At 41.1% G+C, this 24,567-nt stretch overlaps 1 protein-coding gene across 1 annotated transcript; it reads left to right on the top strand.

Moving 5' to 3' along the window:
- Positions 1 to 1,112: 1,112 nt before the first annotated feature.
- fam181b (family with sequence similarity 181 member B) lies at positions 1,113 to 3,804 on the top strand. The gene has a single exon (XM_072577682.1). The coding sequence runs from the start codon at positions 1,575 to 1,577 to the stop codon at positions 2,655 to 2,657; it is 1,083 nt and encodes a 360-aa protein (XP_072433783.1). The 5' UTR covers positions 1,113 to 1,574; the 3' UTR covers positions 2,658 to 3,804.
- Positions 3,805 to 24,567: the final 20,763 nt, after the last annotated feature.

Below are 24,567 nucleotides of genomic sequence, written 5' to 3'. Positions count from 1 at the left end.
AATGACAGCAACCGCACTTTAACACCATGCACATGGCATTCAAATCCAGCGTGTTCCAGTATTTTGTATAAATTGAAAATTAAGTGAAAAAAGAAAACGTTTAAGGTCAAATTTCTTTCTGGCAGATTGAGCTCGAACTGGACATTTCCTTTAATTTAATAGCTCCAGAAGCTTTTTCAGTTAAATCGACTGTTCATTATTTAGCACCATTTACGAAGCTGTGTGGTGAGTTTTAATGAATCCTTGGCACAAAGCGTCCTTTCAGACGAGGGAAGAATAGACTCTATTTAGACCCTTACGGTTGTACGTCAAAGGCTAACCATAATACTTGTCAAGCTGGGAAAAATTCCCACTGATATGGGAATGTGTATTTTGAGCCTGCGGCTAAGGAATCGACTCTTAAGAAATAGCAGGTATGCAGACTTCCAATCTGCAACACAGTGGCACCTGCTGAAGGTAACAGCGAGCAGGAGGCTAACACTTGACACGGTCTTGAGTATTGCCCACACCTTTCTGATAAACTTGGAATCGGATGTTCTCATTCCCCGAATACTGTTGCCTGAAATTTATTTAAAGTTGTCTTGACAATAATAAAAACTATTCTCCTGAACTTTGCAATGCCTACCAAATGCAAGAGGATGTTATTTTAAATGTACTTTACCAGTTCCTTTTTTTTGACATATTAGTAACTGGCTTCCAATAATTATTTGTTAACAATTATTAGGACGCATTCGTCACCGTCACGATACTTTTAGTGAATAGAAATTGCTTTCAATTGCATCAGAGGTGTGGTGTGATTTTATAAGTTTGTTTAGAACTGAACACACCCTAATATTGTATTTTGGGAGAATTTACGAGGCAATTCCGAGAAAGTGCAGAGAGGGGGAGTGATTCAAGACAGACTGAGAGAACACTGAAATTTTCATAAATTGTCACAAAGCACCACCCCCCCCCCCCCCCCACTCTATCCCACCCAAGCATTGAAGAGTAATTTAGAATACGGGGACGTCCAAAATTAATATTTTACATATAAAGCCAATCTATTTTGACTCGAGCCGCTTTATTTTCTCTGCTCCCGAGGCTGAAGTTTGGTGGTGCTGAACTTTATACTGCAGTAATGAAGTGCTTCTTCAAACCGTGTCCAACCTCCTTAAGCTGTCCGATTTAATGAATTCACAGCTCTATAATAGGATCTGAGTCGCTTTTGACTCACTGATTCGAGTGACGGGAAACGGATATTCTTTGCAGCCGGAGCCTATAGCGAAGCACATTCATTAAAACACTGTTCACAGGGTTGGGGCGGGGACGGCTGAGACCATGCGATGATGTATTGCTCAGTTTCTTTGGAACAATCTTTAAGGGAGTGAACAGCGGGCTGGATTGAGGCTGGAGAGAGCGCGGCGGTTTCCCAAGGATTTGCTTGTGCTTTTGCCCTCCTCGGGGCCTTGGGCTGAAGTGAGTGAGAGCCGGTGCATGCTCACGTTGGAGCACTTCCCCGCAGCGGTTCCTGGAGGATGAGCTGGAAAACCTAGCACTGGGCCACTGCTAACACCGGGAGGCAAAGGGCGCGGGAGATGGCTGTGCAGGCTGCCATCATGAATCCTCACTTCATCCATTTCTGCTTCCCCGGTTCCTCGGTGGAGTACGAGGTGGAGAGTGCTTACAGCGGGGCCCTGCTGGGAGAGGTGGGCAGCTCCGGGGAGTTGAAGGAAACCACCAGCGCCCTCCTCAACTTCATCGACTCAGCCTCCAGCAACATCAAGCTGGCTTTAGACAAGCCGGTCAAATCCAAGCGGAAAGTCAACCACAGAAAGTATTTGCAGAAGCAGATTAAGAGGTGCACCGGGATGATCTCCGGCGGCAGTACCAGTTCAGGAGGGGGCCAGGAGGCGGCTAGTAAGAGACAAGTGTCTCTGTCCTCCTCCTCCTCCAGCGGCGGCGGTAGTACCGGCCATTTCCAGTGCAAGCCGCCGCCCAAGAAGGACGCCTCCCAGTCAAGCCTCCAAAGCAAGTCCCTGGCGGCGCTGTTTGACTCGGTCCGGGATCTCCGGCGATCGGCGGCGGGTGACCGGGCCCTGGTGGCGGCTGCAGCCGCCGGGAGCAGCAGGAAGGTCCCGCTGAGGAACCGCAACTTGCCGCCGTCTTTCTTCACCGAGCCGGCCAACGTGAAGATCACCTCCACCTCCGGGATGTCCCTCAAGGACCTGGAGAGGGGCAACCCCGAGGCCGCCGAGTTCTTCGAGCTGCTCGGGCCGGATTACAGCAACATGATCTCCGGGCAGGAGCCCTTCCTGGGCTCGGCTCTGCGGATCCAGCCGGAAGGCAACTGCGAGCTCGCCTCGTACGATTCATACCGCGGCCTGGGCTCCCTGGGCGGCAGCTTGGCCCACTTCCCGGAGCCCTGGCTCCCCTGCAGCGCCGCCAAGAAGAGCCCCACTGGCGGCTGCACCCTCGCCGTTAGCGAAGGGGCTCGGACACTGCCCGTACAGACACCGTTATATCCCAACAACCAAGCCGTAAACTCTTCACCCATGGAGGAGCCCCCGGTCAGTCTAGCCAGCTTCCCGCAGTTTTTCCCGGAATGTTCACTCCCGCAGGTCCCCTACGAATACAGCCCGGGATATAACTGCAGCAGACAAAACTTCCCGAGTCTTTAATCATCCCCGTTTTCCAGTCACTACAAAGTCTCTTGAACTGGGCTCCGTTGTATTTGACCAGTATTACAGGTGAATTGTTCAGAAAGGGAGATCGGTAAAAGGCCCTTTTTTTTGTACTTTCCAATACGAATCCGCAATGTGCATTCACTCGAGCTATACCTTACTTTAGAATTAAGGCACGGTGCGTTCAATTCCGTCGCGACGAAGATGACACTTTTCCACTGTGTTTTACACGAGGGGACCAGCTAATAGCGAGTATCCTGGTTGCTAACATATTTTAGGGCAAACACAATGGCTGGTTATTATTCCGTGTTAGTTTAGATCACGAAATCGTGTAAAATGTGAGCAGGCGTGCTGTAATGGGGTATGAAGCTTGTGCTGAATTGCAAAACGGGTCCTTCCAACTTCCAATGTTGCATGAAAGTCGACAAGAAAAATAATCTTTTACTTCAAGTTTGGCGTTGTTGTCTTTCAAACGGTGTTTAGATGCAATTGCACTTTGTGGATTGAAAGATTTGACTAAGTCTGTATTTGATTCAGCGAACAGTTCTGTACGTGACAACGGACGACAAGTCCCGCACTGCCAGTACACAAACATAATAATAAGGTATATTGTAGTCAAAAAATCTGTTTAAAAGGATATAATTTTGAACGTGTACACCAAAACATCGGGTAGCTAAACCCAACCTGCTGCGTTAGATTAATGGATACTAAGGAAATGCGACACAGTTAACATTGAACCATAATTGCATTTGGTTTTGGAACAAATAAACGTTTTTAGAATTTGTTTTGTATAGTTATGGAAGGCCCACTCTGTTAATGTAAAACATCCGTATTAACCGTCAATATTTTGTTTGTCTATGTCTCGGTTTCCATTTTATAAATCTAAATTCCTGGCACCCTGCTGACAACAATATTAGTTTGCCGATGTTATCTTTGTTCAGTCCCCAAAGAGACAAACAACTCTGTCAAGAATTGTTCACCAGGATATTCATCTTCTCCTCGTACCTGCTGTGATTTGGTCTTAGTGTCCTGTCTTTTTAGAAACCCCCTGATCTGTGTTACTTCGCGCGAAAGATACTAATTCCAGCTACGTCTCGAGTGAAAGGTCAACAGACAAAATAAAGCTGGTCTTTATTTTCGGAAACCATCTGGTCTAGTTTGAAGTTTGTTTTCTTTTCCCGAGTGGTGAAGGTGGCGGGGGATGTGGAGAAAAGTCAGAAAAAAAACTCGAGGAAATGACAAACCTGGTGGTGAAAAGATAATTCCCTACGTTTCCCAGGCACTGCTCTGTATTATCCAACAAACAACTTTTGGTTAAGTAATGCTCGCCAATCAGATTGTCCAAATGCAGCTTCTTCAATATTTTCGTTTCTACTATGATCTTTCCTTTTTGTGGTGTGACCCTAACTATATAACAAAACAATGCATTTACATGTTTATCTCTGGGGGGAGAAGGGAGGGGGAAGAAAAAGGAACTCATGCCTGTACATTGTCCCACAAAGATTTATCAATGACCCTGAACTGTGTTAAAGACTTTATAAAGTTATGTAGGCATTGCCCACTAACAAAGCTGGTTTTCTGCATAAGTCATATGTCTTCACCAGAAAGCATCCAGCTTAACCAAAACAACAAACAAAATTACAAGTAAAGACTAATTATTGAAATTTCACCATGTGTCCATAAAATAACCTACAATCCCATTTGAGGCCAAATACGAAATTTTGAAAGATAATTTTAAGCATTATAAAACTTTATTTATGATACTGGAAAGGAGTTAGACTGAAAAAAAATTAAGTTAAATCCCTATTTGGCTTAACATCAATGATTGGATTTTTGTTTTGTTTTATGGAAAGGAACATGAATTTGGTTTCTTGGATGTCTCACTTTTCAAGCAAATAGTCTTTGCAAGATGTTGCAGAACATTACTGACATTAGTGCAATATTGCAATGTATTTAAAACATGGTACATATCTTCATTCTTTTGCTAATTTTCTCCTTTGTCATATTTTAAAACTTCATCAATTAGATTGTGAAATCCAAAATGTATCAATGGTTGATTGGCATCACCTTGAAAAATGACAAGTCCTGTTAAAACTTATTTAACAGTTTCATTTTGTACTTCCTAAAGAATGGTTTTGATCATTGAATTATACTTGAGGATTTTTTGTTTTCTCCAGGAATGTTCATTTACTTAAGTTAGGCTTTTCATGAGAAATCCACTTTATTCATCACCATTAGTATCCAAACTGCTGACACATTCTGGACAAATCCCCAATGTTCTGTTAATGACTAAAGCTTGCTACAAAACATCTTCCATTGCCCTCTGTAAAGTCAGTACTTTCCTTGGTGTGGTTGCTTCCAAGTTATATAGCTTTTTTTTTAAATGCTGCTGAATATTGCTATCTAATATTGCAGCATTCTGAAAAAAGATTTATGAGGGGAATAAAATGTTTACCAGGCAATGTGGCATATGGTGAACGAATGACATTAAATTCCCACGTAATACAAATTAAATTAATTGCAAGGAGGCAGTGAAAAACTCATTTTCCCAGACAATGCAGTTGTTACAGCAAAGAGAAGCATCCCCCTCTTGCATACCAAAACCATGCCCCCATTGCTACACTATTTTTGTTTTAGTTTCATCTCAGCAGTTTTGTAAAAAAGAAAGTTGAACTTCATTTTTGGAAATGCAGCTTTGAGTTCTTATGTTTATAAACAAACACCAAATTATTTTTAAGACTGTATGGGAGTTTTAAAACACTGGAAATATTAACCAGAATAACACCTACCAATAGCAGAATGTTCAGGATTGCCGTTACGTGCAACTCTGCCAAGATTGGAGTTAAGTTTTAATGAGATTCTAGTCTAGAAAATAATTTTCCATCAGTGCCAAAAAGATTAACAGCAGGCATACAGAAATTATTAAAATGAAAGGAAAAATGAGACCCAGCTTGAATGAGTACCTAAATAGAAAAGGTTTGAAATTTAGCTTTCCAATTAATAATTGCCTCTTGTTGGTATAGAAAAAAAGCTGTTCTTCCTTTGAATGCTTGTGCTTGGGGCAAGTCATGACTTGATGAATCCCAAATTCCATTGGAACATTATGACTCTGATGTTAACAACAGTAACTTCACCTATGCATTCATCAATACCTTCACGATAGCTTTATTATTTTTGGAGAACAAACTAACATATTTGCACATCAATTTTGCAAGAAACTGCCATAACCTTGATCCTTAATTTTTATTACTCCCTGTTAAAATTCAATTAGAGTTCACACCTTCATGTCACCGCAATACTAAAATACATTTCAGTTTTCATTGTAATTGCATTTAGTGCATTTTGATCAATTCATACTTTGTTCCTCCATCCCCATAGGATATTTAAATTACCTTTCATCCACCTGCCCCCCCTCCCCCACTATGATTTTAAAGCCCTTTTTCCTCTAACAACCTGCCTGGGCATACTTCCATTTCAAATCAGCAAAAGGTGTCTGGAATGTAGTGTGGGAGATTGGAAGGCAAAGTTAACATTTAGATGCTATGTGCTAGCACAGGGCAGAAAAAGCTGTTAGGAATTCATCTGTGTTTTGTGACTTAAGTGTTTAGAGAATTTGTATCACCTGGAAGGAAATCAACCTAAAGTGAAACTCAAGGGAGAGGATGTGACCCAAGTATAAGCTGGCTCCACTTTTATCCATAAACTGGGAAATAATAAAAGTAGGAGGTAATTTTAGTTAATTACTTTTATTCCTTTCATTTCTCATTGTTACTCTGCATCCAGATGTCCCAAACCATTATTTTTCCCTTTGGTGGCTCCAGGAAGAAATCTTCAAAGTATTTCTATAGTTTATTTTCTAATTTTAGTGCAGAAAGTGCATCCAACAAATGTACATCAGTTTCACAATCAATATTTTAGGCATTCAATTTTCAATTCAAAATTCTTGTCCGGATGTAAGGATATGAACAAAGAGCTACTGAGTATATTGTCTATCCTTCGTGGGAACCAGTGTTTGACTAATTTATAGGCATTCTTTGAAGAAGTAACAAGCAGGGCAGATAATGTAGAACTAGGAGACATAATGTATCTGGATTTCCAACAGTTTTTAAATAAGGTGGCACATAAATAATTTCTGCCAAAGAAGAGCTCATTGTGTTTGAGTAGCTATTAATTTGCATAGATGATTAGTTCACATGAAACACAGCCTGTTAAATTATCATTTTTGGCTTGCCAATCTATAGCTAGTAGAGTGGCTCGGGGATCACTGGTAGAGCCTCAACTATTTAAAATCCGTGTTAAATACTTGGACGAAGGGACTGAGTGTGTAATTGCTAGTTTTTCAAATTAACCCATATAATTTGGAAATCAAGTTCTGAAGAAGTCATAAAAAGAATATATATATAATATACATAAGGTGAATGAGTGGGCAAACATTAGGCAGATGAGCATACTATGGAAAAAAAATGTAGCTTGTTCACTTTGGCTAGAAAAGTAGAATATTACTTATGCGGAGAGAAATTGCAAAAATCTGTGATACAGAGGGAACTGTATGTTGTTATATACAAATCACCGGAATACAGGAACAATAGGCAAATAGAAGGCAAATAGAACACTAGTCTGAAATGCAACTGGGATGGACTATAAAAGATGAGAAGTTCTGATATAATTGTACCGGGCTTAGTAAGAATCTATCACTTAGCTGATTCATCGGATTGTCTTGTAAGGTAGATTTGAGCAGGTTAGTTAGTTAGTTGATACATGGAAAGCCATCTTCTTGAAATGCATGGGGGTGAGGGGGGCCTTAGCAAAGTGGGAGGATGTTTCCTCTTCTTAAAGCTAACGGATACACTTTTAAACTATGGGAGCTTCCATTTAAGTCAGATAATGAACAGGCATTTCTTCTCTCAGATGGTTATTAGACTTTGAAATTCTTAAGCCCAGAAAGCAGAGGATGCTAGGGCATTGAATACATTTACGACTGGCTTAGATAGTTTTTTGATTGACGAGGAAAGCAGGAAAATGGAGTGAAAATCGCATTCAGATCTGCCATGATTTTAATTTTAAATCCTTTTCTTATGATCTTTTGGCCTGTCACTTTTGCCTGTTGTATACTAACAATTTTAATGCCTTGGTAAATGTGGCATTTGGAATACCGCTGTACAGTGCTTGTACAGGTGCCACAACATCTCAAAAACAAAGGCTCAAAGTTATGGAATGGGTTGGGAAATGAATGGATAGGTCTACATTAGTAGTGGTGCCACTTCGATAAACCTAGCAATTAACAAAAATTTCGTAAGCACTCTGACTGCATTTATCATCATTCTTTGTCTGACAGCAACACCTATTCTTCAAACATGAACAATAATAACACTGGGATTGTGCCACCAAATTTGAAACTTGGCTGATCCCAGAAAAATGAGAGTTTGAGTGATAGGTCAGACAACACTGTTGGAAATCCATGTTAATATGTCAGGAGAGTTTCATAGACTGAAGAATCTTAAACCACAGCAACTGAAGCAAATAGGGAGTGGATGCTGTTAAATCTGCTTCAGTAGGTTTACGGTACAATTTTCCTGGGCTTTCTGCCATTCACTCAAATCAGGAATAGCTTATCTCTCCTCTTATAAACAGATTGACAGAAATTTGCCAATGGTTTCTAGTTGTCAAAGGCTATATTACCCTACAATCTGTAATGTCATGGCATAGCATATCTCCTACTCTATCATTACCCACCCATTCAAGGGTTCAATCTAGTTCAGTGAAGAGTGCAGCAGGAAGGAATGGCAGGAGGATAATCAGGCAGTGTTAAAAGTGAAGCTACAACAGAGGATTATTTGTAAGTCAAAAGCAGGATCAGCAAGTGATAGATGGAGTGAAACTTTACCAGAATAAAAAGCTTGATGATGCTGGATAACTAAACAAATCACTGGAACAGCGGTCTCTGTGAATATCCCTCTTCTCATCATGGGGTGCTCAGCACATCAGTGCAGAAAATAATGCTGAAAAATTGCAATAATCTTCAGCCAGAAGTGTTGAGTGGATGATCAATATTGGCCTCCTCCAGTGGTCCCTAACATCACAGAGGCCAGTCTATAGTTAATTTGGTTTAGTCTATATAGTATCAAGTAATAGCTGAAAACACAGGAAAGTACAAAGGCTATGGGATCTAACGGTATTCTAGTACTGAAGATTTGTCTTCTTTAGTCTTCCAGAATTATATGAAACTCTAGCCAATCTGTTGCAGCACAGTTACAACTCTGGCATCTACCCTGCAATGTGAAAAATTGTCCAGGTATGTCCTGTCCAAAAGAAAAGGACCAATTCACCGCAGCCAATTACCATCCTATCACTCTACTCTCAGCAATATGCTGGAAGCTGTCATTAACAGTGCAATTAAGCAGCATTTACTCAACATTAACCTGCTCATTGATGCACAGTTTGGGTCCTGCCAGACCTAGTCAGCCCCTGGTCTCACTATGACCTTGGTCCAAAAGAGCTGAAAAGAAAGTGGTTACACTCTAGAAGGGAAGGGAAAGTGATAGGCCTTGACATCAAGGAAGATTTGACTGAGTATGGTATGAAGGAACCTTGGCGTGGCTGGAGTAAATGGTATTCAGAACAAAAGTCTTGCAGGTTGGAGTCATACAGAGCACAAAGAAGATGGCATAATTGTTGGTGGTTAATCATCATGGGGCATCATTGTTGGAGTTTCTCAGATAGTGTCCTAATTCCAAACATCTTCAACTGCTTTCTAAATGACCTTCCTCCATCTTAAGATTAGGTTAGGGATGTTTGCTGATGAGGCTGATGAATTTTAGCACCATGGGTAACTCTTCAGATACTGATGTAGTCATTTGGACTTGTGCTAATGAGTGGCAAGAAACATTCACACCACATAAGTGCTAAGTGATGACTATCATCATCGAGACAGAATCCAACCATGGCACATTGACATTTCTGGAGGTTACCATTGACAAGAAACTGAACTGGTTCAGCCATATAAATTATGTGGCTATAAGAGTAGGTCAGAATCTGGTAATTTTATGGACAGTAACTCATCACCTGACTCCTCAAATCCTGTTTACCAACTACAAGGATATTAGGGACGATGTTCCATTGTGCTATTTTGTTTATCAGCAGAATTTCTAACTTCCTGATTAGTTATTTATGAGAAATACGCCTTATCATGGGGGCTTTTAAGCCACATTCAATCTAATGGGGGAAGGGGAATTGTACGTGAAACCACAGCAGTCTCAGCAAATCAGCAACAACAGAAGCTCCACCTAACAAATGGAAATAAAAGGTGTTGTTTGGGGAATGTAAGCATTGCTCATAGGAGCTCAAATTTAAAATAGCGGATCTACAGATCTGCCGCTTTTCTGGATCTCTGAAGAGTGTTGTATTAGGAAGCTATTACTTACCATCAGGCTTTTCTAGATGCCTGTTGTCTATTGCACCACACTGCCATGCTATCCCTGTGGCTCTGAAGATCATTATAGTCTTTAATTTCTTTGCCAATGCTAGGATGTTACAGGGGGTGATCATCTACATGTCTCAGCCTATCATGCATAACTACAGTAAACAGATCAGCATTGCAGACGCAACTTGCATTTATGGCTTTGGGCCAGAATTTGCACCTAACAACAGCACTTGCTATTCATTGCACTTATAGCTGTCCACTGACTTTTTGTAGATTTTTACACATTGATTTATGGCTGTGAGTATCAAAAATAACAAAGTGTCCTCTATGGGGGATATGGAAACAGGGCACAAGCAAAGTCGTGTCTCATCTAGGTGGTGCCAGTTAAAATATTTAATTCAATAATAAATCATGCATAGAAAGCAAAACAAATAGTAGTAAAGGAACATTTAAAGAGTGCCAAAGGGGATGGAATGAAAAATTAACAAAAATGTAATTTCGATATTAATTATCTCACCAGCAGAGCTTATTATCTGGAAGAATAAGACTTCAATGCAAACATTTTAAGACGTTAAACAGTGAAACAGTTGTTCAGCTGTAAGTTATGACTTACCATATTGTGAAAAATGCACTTTCATTTTAATAGACAAGCCCTACCTTTCTTCTGCTGCATTTACTGTATATTAGCATGTATACCTAATAAAATCATGATCTTCCATGTATGTGAATGCTGAGTCTCTTGATGAGGTACTAATGTAGTGAAATTTGTGTGGAAGATATTTGTACTTACTGATTTTCACTTTTGGCTAATTGGGCTGTAGAGAGAGACATTGAATGGGAAGCATGAACTTTGTTTAAAGAATCAGGTTCCAAGAGGGATCTCAAAGCAATGAGAAATCCATGCAAGAAATTCCATAGTGTAGGGCCTGTCGAGCTGAATGTTGCTGATGGAAAGAAAGGGGCGATATACAATGGTCAGAGTTTTGGAAATACAAAGATCTCAGGAACTTGTAGAGCCACGACTGTTCTTGTCGTGGTATGATTCTTCCCACCAAATTACACCTTTGCCTGTCCATATACCTCACTGGTGTCTGTCCCTTCTTTAAACATCCCACCTTATTGGGAACACATGTATCTAGAAACAGAGGGCAGCTAGTTAGCCTCTTGAACCTTTTCTGTCATGCTATGGGGTGAATGCTTATCTATGACCTAATGCCATATATCAACCTTTGCCCCATATCCTTTAATACCCCTGGACAACAAAAATCTATTGGTCTCAGATTTAAAATGAATAATTTATTTTACAATCAGTTATATTTCATTCCTAGGCTTGCCTTACCTTATAATCATGTATCCATGATTGTTAACTTACCATACTAAGTTTAAATTGTAATTCATTTATTTTTTGTCTCATGTGCACAGCACTTCTATAATTAGTGCTTATTTGGATCAGACACTCTGACCTATCTTGGCTGATACAGTACTGAAATTCAGAGAAAGAGCTTGACATTACAGAGGCACTGGATGTTGGATGTTATGGGTGTCAAAGAAAACATGTCTACTGTCACTGTACATGCGAAACGTGATTTTGAATCTTGTTGGCAGTGGGCAGCATGTAGATGTGAAATAAGAGGGGGCAAAAGATAAGTCCTTAGAGAAGTCGAATAGGGGTGGAAATGGATATTATTATAGAAGATATTCTGGATATCATTGAATACATAAAGGTGGAACCAGGCAAACACTGACCCTTGTACCTAAATAAATGAAGAGAGACAACACCTTCCTAATTGATAATAAGGATCAATATGAGGGAGGTCAGCATTTTTCACCAGTGGCTGGCTTCTCTCACATCCAACGCATCTATACACCTTTTTTAATTCATTAATGGGATGAGGGCATCATTGGCTAGACCAGCATTTATTGCCCATCCTTTGACAGTTAACCACATTGTTGAGGGTCTCGAGTCACGTGTCGGCCTGACCAGGTTAGGATGGCAATTTCCTTCCCTAAAGGGCACAATGGGTAATAAGGTCATAGTCATCATTAGTTTCTTAATTCCAGATTTTTATTGAATTCAAATTCTATCATCTGCCACAGCACATTTTGAATCTGGATTAACAGTACTATGATAATACCATTAAGCCATCACTTCCCCTGTTGTCAATTAGTCGGGGGGAAAGTGAGGACTGCAGATGCTGGAGATCACAGCTGAAAATGTGTTGCTAGAAAGGCGCAGCAGGTCAGGCAACAGGTCAGGTGCAGCTGCATGACCTGCTATGCCTTACTAGAAACTAGTCAACATATTCGTGAATACAGAAGGTAATGTGTACATATTTGCCGAGACAACTAATGATGCTTCCACCTGTCATATCCAATATATAACTCATCCAAAATGTGACAATTTGCTTCTCCTATTAGTACTCCCTTTGCCTTTTGCTCTGGTGCACCTTTACCATCTGTTCCACTTGCTCCTCTTTTTTTCTACAGCTTAAATCCATCTTTTGCCCAGCCATCTTCGGGAAGAGCCACATTCCACTTGAAATGTGAATAATGTTTTGGTCTCCACAAGTGTTACTAGACCTGTTGAGTTTCTGTGGCATTTCTGTTTCGATAGCTGAGAAAGAAGTGTTGCTTACATATGTGGTGCATAACAGTCTTCCTCAACACCACCGAACTAGAACAATGCAGGATTGATCCAAGTAATAGAACTACCAAAACTTATAATGAAGAACACCAGAGGGTTCCCAAACATTGATTCATGTATCTGGACTGATGTGAAGCTATCTCTAATATGCTTGACAGGTACTGGTATGCTATGTCCTTCACAATCTAGCCATTGGAGCACAGAGGCTCAGTGGTTAGCATTGCTGCCTCAGAGTGCCAGGAACCCAGATTTGATTCCTTGGATGACTGTCTAGTGTTGAGTTTGCACATTCACCCCATGTCTGCGTGGATTTCCTCCGGATGATCTGGTTTCCTCTCACACTCCAAAGATATGCAGTTTAGATGAATTGGCCATGGTAAATGTACAGGCTTAGTGGATTAGCAATGGGAAACGCAGGGTTGTATGTCTGTGAGTCTGGATGGGATGCTATTTGAAGGATTAGTGTGGACTCAATGGGCCAAATGTTCTGCTTCCACTGTAGGGATTCTATAATAGAAATGGCTATATTTAGAGAAGGCAGGACAACATTGGTAATCACTGAATACATGGCTCAATGCTTGGAAGAAGTAGGCGAAAGATGGCTACCTCAATACCTTGCAACCAGAAATGACCAAAGTAGTTAAAATCACAGTGATTTTGCAAACTGGTTTTTTTTATGCAGAACAGGGAAGTTCTATCGGTATTTATTCCACAACCAACATCACTAACACTCATTATCTGGTCATTTTCCTATTTCTGTTTTGTGGTACCTTACTGTACACAATTGGTTTTCACAGTTCCGACGTTACAACAGTAACCACACCTTGAAAAAGTAATCAATCTTTTGTAAAGCACTTTGGGAAGTCCTGCAGTTTTGAAAAGTGTCACATAAATGCAGGTGTTTTTATTCATTCTGTTTAAACTCTTTGTTAACTTTGCCTCTTCTGATTTTGGGATTGTGTCTAAGATTATGTCAAAGAATTTGTGGGAATTTAATAACTGTAAAAATTATTTAATATTCATGTTTTTTAGAACCTTGAAATGCTCTCAAATCTCACCATCCCATTCTCTGAGAAGCAGTACAAACATTTCCAGATTTTTTTTCATTTCTTATAGCTCAAGTGTTTAATCTTTGTTACAGCATCTTGCTTGCCTTCTTTAATGCTATTATACATTAGGGAGATGACTTCAAGAAGTCATTTGTAAAAAAAACATAATACACTTGTAATTACTGATCCTACTACCATTTGTAAATTTCCTTTTTCCATTCTTATTTCTTTGTATTTAGGAAAACAGTATCACACTTGCTATTTGCCACTTGAGTCCTCAACCTGTTCAGTTCCACTTGTTCCCAATTCATTACAGCTCTTCCTCACCCACTTATGAATTACAGACCACTGGAGATATAAGTATAAAAGGCAGTTGGATTAATTTATTGTATTAATTTTGTTTCCAGCTCCACCATGTTGGTTTCATTTCTCTAGGTCCTTTACTTTTTTCTCATTAAATGTTTCTCTAATTTCCTTTGGAACATTGTGATCATTTAGCTTCTGCTCCCAGCTTCTGTGTGACAGCAAGTGTAATGTCTTCCCTCAAACATTCTAGCAGAAAAATGTAAAAGTTCCGGATCCATTGTTACTGATGCAATACATAATCATGTACCGTTCGCCCTCAAAATCTAGGTCTAACATATAATGATTGGCTGAGGATCCTGGGATTGTATTCATTAGAGTTTAGAAGGTTGAGGAGAGATCTAATAGAAACTTACAAGATAATGCATGGCTTAGAAAGGGTGGATGCTGAGAAATTGTTTCCGTTAGGCGGGGAGACGAGGACCCGTGGGCACTTAAAATTAGAATGGGTCAATTTAGAATGGAAACGAGGAGACATTTCTTCAGCCAGGGAGTGGTGGGCCTGTGGAATTCATTGTCATGGAGTATAGTGGAGGCAGGACATTGGGTGTCTTCAAGGCAGAAATTGATAAATTCTTGATCTCGCAGGAAATAAGGGCTATGGGGAGAGAGAGGGTAAATGGAATTGTAATGCCCATCAGCCATGATTAAATGGTGGAGTGAACTTGGTGGGCCGAATGGCCTTGTTTCCACTCCTTTGTCTTATGGTCTTATGGTCTTATGTGTTGTGCTTCAAGACTTGTAATTTGACCAATTGAATTGCATCCAAAATACCTGGCACTTGTCCCTAAAACAAGAAAAAGTTAGGGTCTAGGTTATCTTTTAGATTAGATTACTTACAGTGTGGAAACAGGCCCTTCGGCCCAACAAGTCCACACCAACCCGCTGAAGCGTAACCCACCCAGTCCCCTACATTTACCCCTTTACCTAACACTACGGGCAATTTAGCATGGCCAATTCACCTGACCCGCACATCTTTGGACTGTGGGAGGAAACTGGAGCACCTGGAGGAAACCCACGCAGACACGGGGAGAATGTGCAAACTCCACACAGTCAGTGTCGGGAATTGAAGCTGTGAGGCAGCAGTGCTAACCACCGTGCCGCTTCTTAATATATTTTGAGGGGGTTAGGTCAGTCCCATTACTACAGGAGTCAACAACTGTAAAATCCATTGCAAGGACCTCAAGAAGTCTCTTGTCCACCAGGGATCCCATACATCTTTGCTGCTTGGTCAAAATACATGTCTCACAATTTCAGTGGTAATCATCAATATGGGCAGGCTTCCCAGACTAGTAACTCCACTGTCAGAGCAGGGCACTTGATCTTCTGTCATTTAATGTCCTGATTGTTCATGGACTGCTACCAACAGTGACACTTGAAGCTGTTGGAAAGGGTGTGTTGCTTCACCTCTCTTCCCTTGTCATGAATTGGCTGATAGAGGATTACATCTTCCTGACTCCTTTCTATCACCTCAGCTGTTTTTGTGCCTGTTGGGACTCCCTCAACAGCTGGCACTGCATTGTGTGGATGTTGGGCCTTCCAATAATGGTGCAACCTACCAATATCCACATTAATCAACTGAAATTTTGAGATCCTCTTTCAAGATAATTTTCAAAGGTAAAATCATACCAGGCTCTACATATATGGATGTGGTGTTTGGACCTCACTCATAAATACCTTGGTGATAGTCCGCTGAATCTTAGTCCAAATGTCCCAGTTCATCGGGGAGGGATTGCTGCCTTTGATTTCAGGCATGAGAAAGGGCATGTCAACCACAGCCCCTTCCAGACAGGCAGGGGCTGGATCCCTCCTGTGGTTGGTCTAAACACATCAGTATTCCTTTTGCCTGATCTATACTGGATTTGGAATTGAAACAGCATGTGTTCAATGGCCCATTAGGTCATTAGGAATGTTTGAAAGTAGCCGAGTAGGTTCTGGTGTGTAATCACTTACAAACTTTCCAATGATTTGAATGTCTATGAATGTCCAGGAAATAACCCATTTCAAAATGAACAGCTTGAATCCATACTGGAGCAATATTCCATATTCCTCTTATTCAGCTCGAGACTCTACCTGAGAGAGATGATTGTTCTTTTCTGGTCTTGAACCTGTGACAGGCTAATGAAACTGGCATCAGTTTCCAGTATGAAAATAAATGGGAATCTGGTTAGCCAAGGACAGGTATGAAGCTATCCTCTGTTTGAGGGTGCAAAAGAGTCTTCACATGCTTCCAACCCCTGTGATGCTGTGTGAAATATCACATCTCAAACATCATTTCCCACTCCTTATCAAATAATAGAGAGGGATGGCCAACTGTGCACACCCTTGCATAAAACTCCTGTCATAGCCAGCGAGACCAAGAAGCCCACAGAGGTCCCTTCTCATCTTAGGCCAAGACTGATCCTCCAATGCTTGGACTTTCTCATTGTCATGTGCAATGCCTTGCTTGGTACCATGCTTTACTCTAGAAAAGTTGGCACTTCTCTGGTTTGACTTTCAAGTTAAATCACAACCAGAGGGTCGAAGACTGTACCTAGTTTTACAAGGATCTCCTTGAATGTTGAACAAAGGTGAGTATGTCATCTAGATAAACGAGGTGGGATTGGAAACTAAGGGTGCCAAAAACTTTATCCATTGCATTTGTGAAACTATGAAGGGGGCTTCTTAAAATTCAAATGGCATTTTTATGCATTCATAAAGTCCCCACATTACTTTTCAGAATACTGTTTCATTCAATGATGGGTAGCTGGTTATAACTGTGGGCCAAGTCGAGACTCCAGAAACACTTTGCACCTATGAGAACTTTCAAAGTTGCATTAATCACAAAGTCATAGAGTTGTGCAGCACGGAAACAGATCCTTCAGTCTAACTTGTCCAAGCTGACCAGATACCCTAAATTAATCTAGATCCATTTGCCAGCATTTGGACAATATCCCTCTAAACCCTTTCTATTTATGTACCCATCCAGATGCATTTTAAATGTTGTAATTTTACCAGCCTCAACAATTTCCTCTGGCAGCTCATTCCATACATGCACCACTCTCTGCTTGAGAAAGTTACCCTTTAGGTCCTTTTTATATCTTTCCCCTCTCATCTTAAACTTATGCCCTCTAGTTTTGGACTCCTCTACCCAGGGGAGTCCAAAAGATTTTGGCTATTCACCTTATCCATGCCCCTCATGATTTTATAAACCTCAATAAGGTTACCCCTCAGCCTCTGAAGCTCCAGGGAAAACAGCTCTAGCCTATTCAACCTTTCCCTATAGTTCAAAGCCTCCAACTCTAGCGACACTGTTGTAAATCATTTCCTCACCCTTTTGAGTTTAATATCTTTTTTATAGCAGGGAGACCAGAACTGAATGCAGCATTCCAAAAACAGCCGAACCAATGTCCCATACAGTTGCAACATGACCTCTCAACTCCTATACTCAATGCTCTGACCAATAAAGGAAAGCATAGCAAACGCCTCCTTCACTATCCTGTCTACCTGCGACTTTACTTTCAATTACTATGAACCTGCACTCCAAGGTCTCTTTATTTAGCAACACTCCCCAGGACGTTACCATTAAGTGCATAAGTCCTGTCCTGATTTGCCTTTCCAAAATGCAGCACCTCATATTTGTCTAAATTAACTCTATCTGTCACTCCTTGGTCCATTGGCCCATCTGATGAAGGTCCCATTGCACTCTGAGGTAACCTTAATCACTGACCACTACACCACCTATTTTGGTGTCATCTGCAAAATTTCTAACCATGCCTCCAATGCTCACATCCAAATCATTTATATAAATGACAAAACACAATGGAGCTAGTAGTGAATCTTGTGGTACACTGCTGATCACAGGCCTCCAGTCTGAAAAACAACCCTCCACCGCCACCCTTTGGCTCCGACCTTTAAGTTAGTTTTGTATCCAAATGGTAGCTCTCCCTGGATTCTACATGATCTAACCTTGCTAACTAATCTTTCACGCGGAACCTTCTTGAACACCTTGTTTAAGTCCATATAGCCAATGTCCACTGTTCTGCCCTCATCAAACTTCTTTGTCACTTCTTCAAAAAACTCAATCAAGTTGGTGAGATGCAATTTCCCATGCACAAAGCCATTTCGACTACCCATAATCAGCCCTTGCCTTTCCAAATACACCCTATCCCTCATAGTCCCGTCCGACAATTAACCTACCACTAATGTCAGACTCACTGGTCTATAGTTCCCTGGCTTTTCCTTACCACCTTTATTAAAAAACGTTACCATATTAGCCACCCTCCAGTCTCCACCTCATCCGTTGCTTTTGATGATACAAAAATCTCAGTGAGGGGCCCAGCAATCACTTCCCTAGCTTCCCATAAAGGTCTGGGGTATACTTAATCAGATCCTGGGGATTTATTCACCTTTATGCATCTTAAGACGTTCAGCACCTCCTCTGTAATATAGATACTTTTCAAGATATCACTGTTTATTTCTTCAAGTTCTCTCACTCCCAAATCCTTCTCCACAGTAAATACTGATGCAAAACACTCAATTATTATCTCCCCCATCACCTGCGGTTCCACATGTAGGCAGCCTTGTTGATGTTTAAGGGCCCTATTCTCTCCTTAGTTACTCTTTTGCCCTTAACATATTTGTAGAATCTTTTTTGATTCTCATGTCTATTTGTCAAAGTTTTCTTATGACCCCTTTTTGCCCTTCTGATTTCCCTCATGAATATAATCCTACTGCAATTATACTCCTCAAGGGATTCACTCTACCATATGCCTCCTTCTTGACCAGACCCTCAACTTCTCTAGTCATCCAGCATGCTCTACACCTACCAGCCTTGTCCATCACACTAACAGGAACATACTACTTTTTTTTTTAGATTACTTTAGATTACTTAGATTACTTACAGTGTGGAAACAGGCCCTCCGGCCCAACAAGTCCACACCGCCCCGCCGAAGCGTAACCCACCCATACCCCTACATCTACATCTACCCCTTACCTAACACTACGGGCAATTTAGCATGGCCAATTCACCTGACCTGCACATCTTTGGACTGTGGGAGGAAACCGGAGCACCCGGAGGAAACCCACGCAGACACGGGGAGAACGTGCAGACTCCACACAGTCAGTCGCCTGAGGCGGGAATTGAACCCGGGTCTCCGGCGCTGCGAGGCAGCAGTGCTAACCACTGTGCCACCGTGCCGCCCCTACTTCTGGACTCTTGTTATCTTACTTTTGAAGGCCCCCCATATTCCAACCAGCCCTTTGTCTGTGAATAGCCTCTCCCAAGCAATTTCTGAAAGTTGTTGTCAAACTATCAAAATAGGCTTTACTCCAGTTTATAACTTTAATTTTTAGATCAGGTCTATCCTTTTACATAACTATTTTAAAACGAGTAGAATTATGATTACTGGCCCCAAAGTGCTACCCTACTGACACCTCAGTCACTTGCCCAGCCTTATTTCCCAAAAAGCTCAAGTTTTTCTCCTCTGCTAGTAAGTACATCCACATACTGAAAAAGGAAGTTTTATTGTACAAACTTCACAAATTCCTCTCCATCCAAACCCTTAACATTATGGCAGTCCCAGACTATGTTTGGAAAGTTAAAATCCCCTATTAATACAACTCTAGAATTCTTACAAATATCTGAGATCTTCTGACAGATTTGCTTCTTAATTTCCCACTGACTATTGGGGGCCTATACTGCAATTTCGTATTTCTCAGTTCCACCAAAGTAACTTCAAAGGGCGTACTCTCCGGACCTCCCTAACGACAGCCATAATTTTATCCCTAACCAAATATACCACTCTCTCTCCTATCTTGCCTCCCTTTCCATCCCTCCTATAGTATCTATACCCTGTAACATTAAGCTGCCAGTCCTGCCCTTCCCTGAGCTACGTTTCTATAATAGCCATGAAATCTCAGTCCAATGTTCCCAACCATGCCCTAGGTCATCTTAACTGTCAGGCTTCTTGTATTGAAATAAATGAGTTTAATTCTGAGTTTTTTGAAAAGTTTTGTAGCTCATGTTGTGGACGATTCATAAATTCATTCGCCGAGCTGGTGTGTTGTCCCGCAGACGTTTCGTCTTCTTGCTTGGTAACATTGTCAGTGCAGTTTCAATAGGGTGTTGGTGGTCTGTCCTGCCTAGTGTTTATGTGTCTCTGTTTTTTAGTACTTTCGGTTTAGTGTCTGAGTGGTTTGCAGATGGGGTCCAGTTCAATGTGTCTATTGAGTTTTTAGTACTTACGGTTCTGTGTCTGAGTGATTTGTATGTGGGTTCCGGTTCAGTGTGTTTATTGATTGAGTTCCAGTTGGAGTGCCAAGCTTTAAGGAATTTCCTCACGTGTTTCTGTTGTGCTTGTATTAGGATGGTTACATTGTCCCAGTTGAATTCATATCCTTCATTGTCTGTGTGGTTGGAAATGAGAGAGTACGGGTCATGACTGGTAGTGGTGAGCTGATATTTGTGCACTCGTATGGTCAGTTCTTTTCCTATTTTGCAGGGTAACTTGTAAATGATGTTGGTCCTGTTGGATGTGGAGGTGTAGGATCTTTAATCTTTGTGAGGAGTTGGTGAAAGGTGTTCACTGGTTTCTGGGCCATTAAGATTCCCAGGGATCTGAGTAATTGGGTCGTTATTTCTGATATGTCTTTGATGTACGGTATGGTCACCATCATGTCTTGTCATGTAGTATTTTCTTCTTTAGGTTTCTGGCATAAGTACCCACAAACGAAGCTGTATTAGAACACTATACAAATGGGCAAGGACATACTGCTGCAATCCAAAACTCCAGAAGGCAGAACAGGAACACCTATTCAAGGGATTTAAATGAAGCAGGTACTCCAAGAGCACTATCCTCCAGTACTTAAACAACAAACCTAAAGAAGAAAATACTACATGACCAGACACGATAGTGACCATACATCAAAGACATATCAGAAATAACTGTCAGACTATATAGACCCTTAGAAATCTTAGTGGCTCACAAACCAGTGAACACCTTTCATCAGCCCCTCACAAAGGTTAAGGAACTGACACCCACATCTAACAGGACAGACTTTATCTACAAGATATCCTGCGAGGACTGTGAAAAACTTTACATTGGATAAACAGGATAAAAACTGACTATACAAGAGCACTGTACCTGTTTGTATTCTGTAGCAATTTGTTCCAGATGTCTCTTCAACTTGTGGTCTATAGCCCTGTTCGCACCAATAGTTACCTCCCTGATGGTTACCCCTTTCCAGGTCTCAGAAATACAATCATTCATCATGATCTAGATAATGTGATCCCATGCCTCAAAGAAAGATCACTGGGATTTGTGACATTTCAACCTCCTCAACTTTATCTGAATGTTCTTTTTCCTCACTGTTGCTGGGTGGTTCTTCAGTATCCTGTCCCTGGTGCACCAGCTTCACCAACTCCTGCATAGGTTCAGGTTACCATGAAGGACTCTCCTTTTCAATTTCTTACCTCACCTGAAGTGTAGTGACCCTGAGGTCAAATCACCATGAGTCATCTCTCTCTAATGATAAAGCAGCCCTATGGTCTGTTAAGACTATGGTGATTTTATCTTACCATTTGCTCCATCTCAGCACCTGTTAATCTTGTCCATCATGAAATAATGCTTTTGCAGTGGAAGTCTGCCTACTGTGCCATAAAAGTAACAAGAAACTTTAACACACAAACGGGTCAAAGATCATGAAGCAGGAATTCTTTATTCTGCTGGCATCAGGTCATTGCAAACGTGAAGGGAAATTAAATTTAAAAAAAGGATTTCCAGTATTTACTTGGAATGAAGCCTATGGTTTACTTTGAGTTGAAGATTCCTTTTACTGTCTGCTTCTTCTGCTCCCAAGTAACCTTTTCCCTCTCAAGTCAGTCCAGCTGTCTTCCCTCAACATCGCCATCTCCTGTTGGAGATCCTAGCTGAATTGCTTGAGCTCTCCCGCTTACCACTCCTCAGCGTTGCCACTGCTGCTGGAGATCCTGGTACACACATTTTCCATTGCTTCAACTTTGTCCCTGTAATAGAATGTCCCAAAGCTCAGCACAGTCTTCTGTTGCTGAATCATTATCCTTGAACACATGCATCATCTTTAACATGCCCGAAACGTCGATTCTCCTGCTCCTTGGATGCTACCTGACCTGCTGCGCTTTACCAGCAACACATTTTCAGCTCTGATCTCCAGCATCTGCAGTCCTCACTTTTTCCTATCATCGTTAACATTTCAGGTTTGGTATTTTCTCAGCATTGAAAGCTGAAAGATGAACAACATCTTAATTAGACTGAAACAAAGTGTTTAAGTGAATTGCAGACAGAGAAAATAAAGCAAATACTTGGAGGAAATAGCATGGGAATAGTCAACTCACTAGATAAGCATACGATTCTTAAATGACTGGAAATTCTTTATATCATGGGGTTGGTTCATTTTTATGTTTGCAAATCCAGACTACAATATACCATACACTTCTGAAAATACATAAATGCCACTAAAAGAACATTTATTTACAAGATATTAAGTTATTAAGATTGTTAACAGGCCAATAGACTGAGATTTTATGTTGCTCATGCCTTTTCTGGTTGATGTATGGCAAAAACATTTGGAAGGGACTATGCCATTTATATGGAGGTTTTGTTCAGGTGAATAAAAAGGCTGAAAACAGGTGTATGGCTGACTTTAGCAGAGCAGTCTGCTGGAGAAAGTGGAAAGTTTTATCAGAGTTGTACGTCACTTCAGTAATCGTTTTGAGCTATCACTGGGAGGTATTGTCAGGAAGGGCACCCAAAGCCTGGTGTAAAGTGAGTTTCCTACACCACTATATCGGAACCTGGAATCAATGTCCTAATGTCAAATCTGAGGGATGTTCCCTTTCCAGTGAGGAGGAGAGGAGAAGGAGCAGGCAATCTGGGCAAAGACATGTCTGTCCTGTGCTCCTGGAGATTGTGTAACCTGTTGCTGAGTGAGCATCTGTAAAAGGGGCACAACAATAGCAGGCAGTCAGAGGGAAGAGAATGCATTATCTGCCAACATAAAAACACAGAAAAGGATGGTACACATTGAAATGTTAAAGTGCCAGTGACTGTGAGGACCCAGTCTTTCCAGGGAGAGCATTACATCAAGCTGCAACCTGCTGACTGGGGAGAGTGCAAAAATTGTCTTGTTGGTCACCAGATTCCTATAGGATTGTAAGTCACATGATTTGCATAGTCCTGCATTTGTTGTTGCAAAAAATACGACTGCAGTCTGTGGAAATCTGTGGAATGAGCTGAAAAGGGAGTACAACAAGAGCCATCTTTCTACTGTTGGTTTGCTCAAAATGAGAGTCCACCTTTTGAACAGTCAGTGCTTTTTGACACTCTCCTTCTCGGGTGTCACTTATTGTCATAGCATGCTATGATTTGCACAACCTGGAAAAGGAGGAGAGTGGGTGAAGTCTCATTCTCTGATGGAGGTTCTGAGGTGGAGCCTGATGAAGAGGAGGATAAATCATGTCGGCCAGCTAATAATGGGAAAATTTAATGAGAAATCTGTAACTTGATTAATAAGGCAATCTTGACTACAATCACCTTCTCTTGGTATCACCCACTCACCTGCACCAGGCTGTCTCTGTATATGCCAGTGTAGAGAAGCCAAATAAAGCCTCTGTGAATGGCTCACATTAACTGAAATTCCCATAAGAGCATATAGTCAATCTAGATCATAATCTTCAGAGTATAAAAATTAAGCACTGACACAGCCAGAGCCAAATGTTCAAAGAAAGTTATTTATTGCCTAAATAAATGGCAAAAGAAATTTTAAACTCAAACAAAACTAAGCAATCACTTTGTACCCCATCTGTGATGATCATGTTTCTTTCTTAAAACTTTTCCAGGCACTATGGCATGATGCTCTCTCCTGTGTTGGGCTGAAGCCAAAAAGGCCCCAACATGGTACAGTAATCACGTTCTGGACAGTGGCATTTTGAGGTCATCATGTCAATGGCAGAGAGGCAGAAGTGTGTCTACCTGCTGCAGGAGTGCATTGAGTGGTAGCCACCAATGGTGAAATAATGGAAATAATATTCAATAGACAGAGCTAAGTAATCCTTCAGCAAAAAGATCTGTAGTCCTTCCACGTCCAGTCGTGAATGGTAGTGGAAAGTTAAGCGGCTAATGCAAGGTGATAGCTACACAAATATGCTAGTCCTCACTGATGGACTGCACAGCACATGCTGCAAAAGATAACACCTGTAGCATCTTTAGCCACAACTGCTGAGATGACCAAGCTTTTGCTCATCAGCTCTAATAGCTCTTTAAATGGTTTGGCATTATATTTGTCTTATGATGTACCTATGGAACATCTGGGATGTTTTATTATGTCAATGGTGCTACATAAACATAAGCTGTTGTTGTAGTCATAAAAGGCCGCAATAGCAACTTGAAGTAATGAAGACTCAGCACAAAATCC

Source organism: Chiloscyllium punctatum, chromosome 9 (genome assembly GCF_047496795.1).
Source record: "Chiloscyllium punctatum isolate Juve2018m chromosome 9, sChiPun1.3, whole genome shotgun sequence".
Taxonomy (NCBI): Eukaryota; Metazoa; Chordata; class Chondrichthyes; order Orectolobiformes; family Hemiscylliidae; genus Chiloscyllium; species Chiloscyllium punctatum.
Note: the sequence above shows the minus strand (reverse complement) of the source record. Positions and strands in the feature narration are given on the sequence as shown.